The sequence below is a fragment of the Poecilia latipinna genome, unplaced genomic scaffold, assembly GCF_001443285.1.
Source record: "Poecilia latipinna isolate Pla-1442-1.1 unplaced genomic scaffold, P_latipinna-1.0 Scaffold2997, whole genome shotgun sequence".
Lineage (NCBI taxonomy): Eukaryota > Metazoa > Chordata > Actinopteri > Cyprinodontiformes > Poeciliidae > Poecilia > Poecilia latipinna.
The window spans coordinates 36,786-44,069 of NW_015115613.1; the positions used below are offsets into that span (position 1 = coordinate 36,786).

General features: G+C 46.2%; 1 protein-coding gene and 1 long non-coding RNA gene across 2 annotated transcripts in view; both read left to right on the forward strand.

The window, feature by feature from the left end:
* The window catches only part of vps13c (vacuolar protein sorting 13 homolog C), a gene marked incomplete at its 5' end in the record, with an annotated part of 52,647 nt that overhangs the window by 31,430 nt on the left and 13,933 nt on the right, over positions 1 to 7,284 (forward strand). Inside the window, 16 exons of the mRNA XM_015022406.1 lie at positions 1,353 to 1,588; positions 1,815 to 1,959; positions 2,067 to 2,207; positions 2,287 to 2,368; positions 2,440 to 2,509; positions 2,591 to 2,702; positions 2,779 to 2,892; positions 3,032 to 3,162; positions 3,249 to 3,330; positions 3,444 to 3,557; positions 3,644 to 3,719; positions 3,810 to 3,973; positions 4,052 to 4,097; positions 5,820 to 5,943; positions 6,857 to 6,868; positions 7,020 to 7,134. Of these exons, the coding sequence (XP_014877892.1) occupies positions 1,353 to 1,588; positions 1,815 to 1,959; positions 2,067 to 2,207; positions 2,287 to 2,368; positions 2,440 to 2,509; positions 2,591 to 2,702; positions 2,779 to 2,892; positions 3,032 to 3,162; positions 3,249 to 3,330; positions 3,444 to 3,557; positions 3,644 to 3,719; positions 3,810 to 3,973; positions 4,052 to 4,097; positions 5,820 to 5,943; positions 6,857 to 6,868; positions 7,020 to 7,134 (1,764 nt within the window). The remainder of the gene's footprint in view (positions 1 to 1,352; positions 1,589 to 1,814; positions 1,960 to 2,066; positions 2,208 to 2,286; positions 2,369 to 2,439; positions 2,510 to 2,590; positions 2,703 to 2,778; positions 2,893 to 3,031; positions 3,163 to 3,248; positions 3,331 to 3,443; positions 3,558 to 3,643; positions 3,720 to 3,809; positions 3,974 to 4,051; positions 4,098 to 5,819; positions 5,944 to 6,856; positions 6,869 to 7,019; positions 7,135 to 7,284) is intronic.
* Positions 7,141 to 7,284, forward strand: part of LOC106939844 (uncharacterized) — a 4,564-nt gene continuing 4,420 nt past the window's right edge. Inside the window, exon 1 of the long non-coding RNA XR_001422928.1 lies at positions 7,141 to 7,275. This is a non-coding gene — a long non-coding RNA (uncharacterized LOC106939844). The remainder of the gene's footprint in view (positions 7,276 to 7,284) is intronic.

Here is a 7,284-nt window from a genome sequence, read left to right on the forward strand (position 1 = left end):
GGCCTATTGATCTCAAAGTTGGTCATGACATAGATACACATGCCTGCTCCCGTAAAATGTTTTCAAAATTTTCCTAGGTCTTATGGTTTCTTGTCAGGGCCCTGAGACTGACGCTGGGTGTCTCACAAGTATAGAAACCAGGGAGAGAGCCAGCCCAGGTGCAGATAATTAATTACCATAGCAACGGGTCCTAGACAGAGGCAGTGAGTAGTCACAGCGCTGAATCAGATCTCACAATGCATTGTGGGAAGAATACATATTTCCTGTGACTATTCATATTTTGCTTACATAAAATTATTACTTGTCTGAATTTTGGAGTGTAAATTAAAATCTTTACTATGAAAATTGAAATTGTTTTTAGAAATTAACTATTACCAACTTTCTTCATGTTTTTTATTTTGGACCATGAGTGAGAACCACATGTGCGAAGCTTATAGTCGTCGGTCTCAGGCTGAATTTCACGGTGGATGGGGTTCAGCCACTGTAGTGGTGAACCCGGTCAGCTATAGCACTATGGTGATGGACCTGGTGGTGACCCATGTCAGACCTGTACAGATGTGTTCGCTGTGGCTAAAAATGCTAGGTCCAAATCGATGGGCACACTTCTGCAGGCCCTATTTAAATTTCTTCAGGAATTTTCTAGTTAAAATACTCTTCTTCTGATCAGTGTCATGAAGCGATTCCTATTACTCTTTGTTTAACAACAAATACACGTCCAGCAGCATCAGTTGCCTTGATCTTACATAAGGGTCACCTGCTTAACACCTATTTATTTCCTATAATCAATGACCTCTCTGATTGAACGCAGCACTGCTACTTTTTGAACACGCCCCTTTCAGTAAATGATTCAGTTTCACAGAATCAGCAGCATGAACATCAGGCCTGTTGGGTCTGCTGGTTTTCTAAACCTTTACTAAACTTCTAGAAACGTACTGAGGTGTAAAAGTTGAAAATCAAACAAAAACGGTGAACACAACTGTACGTCAGTATAGTCTTACCTGAAGCTTCTGCAGCCACAAAATGAGCAAAGTCCTAATCAATTCATGAGACAGTATGTATTATTGAGGTTGCTACATGTTTTTGTAAATTATGGCCAAAGCAAAATGAAAAATCTGTCAATCTCTTGAAGACCCAGAGGTCTTTGCAACATGCAGCTAACAGAAAATACTTTGTGTCTTGAGAGTTGCTGGAAGGTCCAGCTGCTGATTTGAAGACAAGTTCCTCCTGTCTTCCAGTAGCTAACTCTGGGCCCTTCAGTCCTTTCTGTTCACAACCAGCTGCCTGTAAATGTGGATGCCGTTAAAACCTCCAGCACAGCCGCTTCATAGAGCGTCTCGCTTTGCCTCCTTCAGGATGATGTGAGTCAGTTTACCTATGATGGCCAGGCTCAGATCCACTGGGTGTCCTTCCTGGATGGACGGCAGCGGGTGCTGCTGTTCACCGAGGACACTGGCGTGGTCACCAGGGCTCGGCAATCGGAGGAGCTCGAACAATTTCAGCAGGAACTGAAAGTGTCTCTGCAGAACCTCGGCCTGTCGCTCATCAACAACGGCAACCGGCAGGAGATCGCGTACATCGGCATCACCAGGTAAACTCCATGATGTTATCTGACTGAACAGTGGAGGCACAGATACCTCCAGAAACACATTAAAAAAACTTTTGAATCATTTTACGATAATTCTTGAAGCATTTTTAAAATAAATATGGTAATGCCACAACAAATATCCAGGCACTTTAAGCCTTTTCAGTCATTAGTTAGTCCTGAGCGTCCAGCGCTGCTGATGGAGTGACTCTGCTGCGGTTCTGCCTCACAGCTCCGGTGTGGTTTGGGAGTTTAAGCCAAAGAATCGCTGGAAGTCCTTCAGTCAGAAGAACATCAACCAGCTGGAGAAGGTTTACCAGAGTCAGCTGAGTGGGAAGACGGAGGGAGGCTGGGTCAGACTGGACAGCAACCTGGAGGTCAGAGGTCACCACAAGCGACTCAGTCAGGGGTCCATATGTGTTTATCTGACCCAGACTTCTGTCTGACGAGATGACTGTAAGTTTATGATGTCACCCGTTGCTAGGTGAACCTCCGTCCAGCTATCATGATGATGCGGCAACCCCATTCGTGCCCTGTGAGGAGGAACTTCCTGTCTGGGATCCAGGTGGAGTTCAAGAGGTCACTGCACCAGCGCAGCCTGAGAGCCCAACTGCACTGGCTGCAGGTAAACGTTCACACACCTGGACACACACTTGGACTGAAGCTCACTCTCCTAGACTCAAACACTGGTTTATTGATTACAGGTGGACAACCAGTTGCCCGGTGCGGTTTTCCCCATCATCTTCCATCCAGTCCCTCCACCAAAGTCCATCGCTCTGGACTCAGGTGTGTCCTTCTATTCCCATTAAGCCTCAAACTTACTACAGAGAGTCTAACTGTGAGTTCTGCCTCCTCAGAGCCGAAACCCTTCATCGATGTGTCTGTCATCACAAGGTTCAACCAGCACAGCAACGTCACCCAGATTAAGTAAGAACCACAGCAGGGAACCAGGTTCTGTGAGTGAGACCTGGATTCAGGTGAGTCTTCTAACCTTCCTGTGTGCTTCAGGTACTTCATGGCTCTAGTTCAGGAGATGGCGTTGAAGATCGACCAAGGTTTCCTTGATGCTGTTGCAGCTCTGTTCAGCCCAGCTGCTAACCTGCAGAATGATGGGAAGAAGGTGAAGAAAAGCAGAAACTGGATATTTTCCCTAATCTTCACAGATGAGATGTTGCTTTGAGCTGTTTGTGTTTCAGTCGGGACTCATCGAAGGAGATCTGAAGCGCCTTCAGGCCGAGCCGACTGACGCCTCTCTGTCCGACGTGTCGGGACTCAGCTTCTTCGAGCATTTTCACATCTCACCTGTCAAGGTAACTTCAGTCCTGCTCTCTTTGCTGGATGAGACTGAATTCATCTAATATGTTATGAACCTCCAACCTGAGAGTTGTTTCTGGAGGCTGTCCAGACGGTTGTGCAGAAAGCCCTCACTGGTCCCGCTTTGCCTTCCAGCTCCACCTCAGTCTGTCTCTGGGCTCCAGCGATGGTGACTCTGTCCAGGAGAACCCCATTACTCAGTCCCTGAACCTGGTGCTGAAGAGCATCGGTGCTACTCTGACCAACGTTGACGATATCATCTTCAAGTAAGAAGTATCCTCTGTTTGCGCAGAAATGGCTGCTGAAGTAGTTTCTTTGTCCGGATGTTGATTCTCCTCTGCGTTTCTGTCAGACTGGCCTTCTTTGAAGTGAGGTACCAGTTCTACAGCAAAGAGAATCTGATGTGGGCCGTGGGCCGACACTACTCTGAAGAGGTAACATCGTTGCCCGTCCTTAGCCTGATCCTCTAACTGTCCAGCCTGGGATGTTGGGTCGGCTCCTGCCAAAGTGTGTGTTGTGAACTTCTGGACTTCTGATCTTTCTGCAGTTCCTTAAGCAGATGTATGTTCTGGTTCTCGGCCTGGATGTGCTGGGTAATCCGTTCGGAGTGATCCGAGGCCTCTCCCAAGGCGTGGAAGCCTTCTTTTATGAACCATTCCAGGTAAAACATCTAGTTTATCGCGAGATCCACATGAAACCCGACCCAGGTGGAGGTTCTGATGGAAGCGGGTTCTGTGTGTTTGCCAGGGAGCCGTTCAGGGTCCAGAGGAGTTTGCTGAAGGTTTGGCGATCGGGGTCCGCAGCCTTTTTGGTTCAACTGTTGGTAAGAGCCTTGGAGAAAGATGTTGATTTAACTTGTGACGGGTCCTGATTTCTGAGGTTGGTGCTTCCAACATGGGTGTTTCTCCTGTAGGTGGCGCTGCAGGAATGTTCTCCAAGATCACAGGTTCCATGGGTAAAGGCCTGGCTGCCATGACCATGGACAAGGAGTTCCAGCAGGAACGCCGGGAGGACATAAACCGGCCAACGAAGGACTTCAAAGACAGTCTGGCCAAAGGAGGAAAAGGACTGCTGAAGGTCTGGAGAGGAACGGTTCTGGTTCTGCTGGACCAGCAGTGATCTGATGCATCTCAGTAACAAACCGTGTTTCTGCAGGGCGTTGTTGGTGGGGTTACTGGCATTGTCACCAAACCAGTGGAAGGTATGTGTTTGATGGCTCCTATTTGTTGGAAACACAAAGTTCAAGTCATTTTCAGGAGAACAGAAACAAATTTAGGATTTCTGACCCTAAATAAAAGAAAATACAAGTTTTATGAAAGATTAAAGAATGAATTAAAGCTTTGAACTGTTCTCCGTGAAATCCCAGAAACACTTGTTTTCTGATTGACACCTGACTTATTCCTGATCCGGATCTTTTAGATCTGGATTCTGGAAACCCTTCAGGTTCTTTAAAACCATCTGAACTTCCAGGGTCATGACCTGTTAGATGATGTAATCTTCTGGATTATTTGATCCAGATTCTGAAAATATAATATTCCCTGTCACTTCAAATAATAGTAATAAATAAAACAGCAACTTTAGAAGTATTAAATGATTTAATCTGTTTTGTAGGTAAAAATTCAACACTGCAGCACTTTTTATTGACTTATCAAAAGCCTTTTTATTCAGCTGATTACGAAATGTTACTGAAAAGTCTCTCTACATCGGACTCTCTCCAATCAGTTGGTTTAAAAACAAACTGTCTGGCAGGTCACAGTGTGTGCAGGTGGAAGGTCTTCCTTCCACCTGCCTTTAAGTATCCAGGGGTGTTCCACCAGGTTCTGTCCTAGGTCCCCTTCTTTTTATAATCTATATTAACAGTTTCAATAAAAATCTCCCAAATGCTAATTGTTGTTGCTGTTTTATGCTGCAATACAGTTAAAAGTTCATCAAGCAGCTTTTGATGAGGTTGTGTGTAATGTAAAGTTTGTTTTAAACACTCAGATATCGAAAGTAAAGTTTATTCCTCCATCATTACTGTTCAGGCATCGGATCGAGGCTCAGAATAAATTTTTAGGTTTTGTAATTGATTTCCTGGGCTTTGTTCCCCACAGCTTGTGAAAAAGTTCAAGTTGGGTTTTTATTTCAGAATTCGATTTTATCATTTGAGGCTAGGAAACGTCTTGTTGCTGCCACTTTTTGCCCATTTTCGATTATTGTGACGTGAATTTTATGCTTGTATGTTTGGCCTGTTTGCATAAGCTGCATTCTGGATCTTATGGAGCGTTTTGCTTTATCACAGGTGGACAGCGTTCCCCTCTGCTTTTATCCAATAAGCCATCTTGGGTTTTACTGCCCGTCTCTCTTGTCCCTCATTGTCACAACATTCCCAGGCAGTTATGGATGATTTAACTTTATTAACTGTTTCTAATGTTCACACTGAAAATCCTGCAGAAAAACTTTAAGTTGAATTAGATGGTTTTTAAGGCCTCGGCTTGTAAATAAGGCTTTTTTTTGGTAAATGCTTTGATTAACATGAATTTGTATTCTAATCCTATTTTCACTGCCTGTGCTGTTATTTTTCTTATTTGTTGTATTTTCTTTTGGTTTTGATTTGTGATTCTGAATGTTGCTGCCAGTCCTGATTTCTCTTGAAAAATAGATTTTTAATCTCCTTGAGATGGAGACACCTGGCTAAATATAGATTACATACAACATCAGTCTTGTTTAGCAGATCCACCTGACCGTGTTCCGTCGACCCGTCAGAACCTCATGGATCGGGTCCAGATCACTGAAACCCTCCTGATTATTCACATCTTTGACCCAAAACTCTCTGCTTTATTTTTAGCAGATCCTCGAAACCAAACCGCTCAGAACCTCTGGCTGCCGACTCACACCTGGTTGCCTGTTGCCATCTGAAGCCAGCCTGTGTTTCTGTCCGCAGGAGCCAAGAAGGAGGGCGCGGCCGGTTTCTTTAAGGGCATCGGGAAGGGCCTGGTGGGCGTGGTGGCGCGGCCCACCGGCGGCATCGTGGACATGGCCAGCAGCACCTTGCAGGGCATCCAGAGGTGAGGTTCGGCGGCTCGTGAAGCGGTTCCTCTGGGAACTTCCTGTGGGCGTCTAAATGTTGTTGTTGTCTCTAATTTTCACATTTTTCTGCTTTTGTTTTCTGTCTGCTGTGGTTGTTGGGATTTCTGTTCTTTGTGTTCTTCGCTGTTTGGGGTGTGAGTATCCCACCTGAACTGTTGGAGCTGTGCTCTGTCCATCGCTGCTGTTCAATCAAGTTGCTGTTTGACTTGATGCTGGAGCTTTAACCAGCTGCAGATGTTTGCATGTTAAGTGATGCTGCACACTGACAGTAAGTCACAGCATCGTGTTTTGTGCACCGGGTCCAACTCGCCGCTTGTGGCTCCGCCCCTCTGTCAGCATGTTGTTTGGCCACGCCCCCTTGAGGAGAACTTCCTGTCCCGCCTGCCGGAGCACAACGACAACTGCATGAAAACTTGTCGGCGCCTTTTCTTCTTCGTTGACTTCCCTACGAATTAAAACCATCGACTGAAACGAGGCTGAAATGCTCCTGGACGACCCGATGGATGGTCCGATGTTCACTGCAGTCAGAACCGGTGTTGGTCTGACCTCAGGGGACGGCGGTCCGACGGGTCTGAATGGTTCTGATTGGTTCTGGGTTGCATGGTTCTCACTAACAGCTGCTAAGTCTGTTGCCATTTTGCGGAACTACTAAAAGTTTTGGTGCATAAATGTTTATGGAGCTTCTGAGGAGTTTCTGTTTTCAAATTAAATCTTGAGATTTTGTGCAAATGAATTTAAATGTTGATAAAAAATAATGATGATGTCAAAGTGAACAAGTTCCCACTGAGATCAGATGGAAGGAGCTGAAATAATGGCTCCTCTCCTGGTTGGAGGGGCCATCTGTCATGTGACCCATAAATAACCTGTTGAAGTTTCACGCTGCCCCTGCAGAGGCCCCACCAGGTGAGCCCTTACCTGAGAGCAGCAGCTGCAGCATGACTGGGCTCGGCTCAGAGTCTGGATCAGAACCGTCAGTCCGCTTGAGCAGGGCTGCGACTCCACACCACTCTGAACCGCTCATTCAAGTGTGTGTGTGTGTGTGTGTGTGTGTCAGAGCGGCCGAGGCGACAGAGGAGGTGACCAAACTCCGGCCGGCCCGTCTGATCCGGGAGGACGGGATCATCCGACCTTATGACCTGATGGAGTCGCAGGGTTTCGACCTCTACCAGGTTAGACTCTTCTCTGTTTCCATAGCAACATGGCATGTTTTCCTGCATGAGGTTAAAGGTCAGAGGGAACCTAGAGGAGCAGACGGTCTGATCTGCCACACTAACATCTGGTGTGTACCGACACTTTAACTGGGTCAAAAGGTTCCTTCT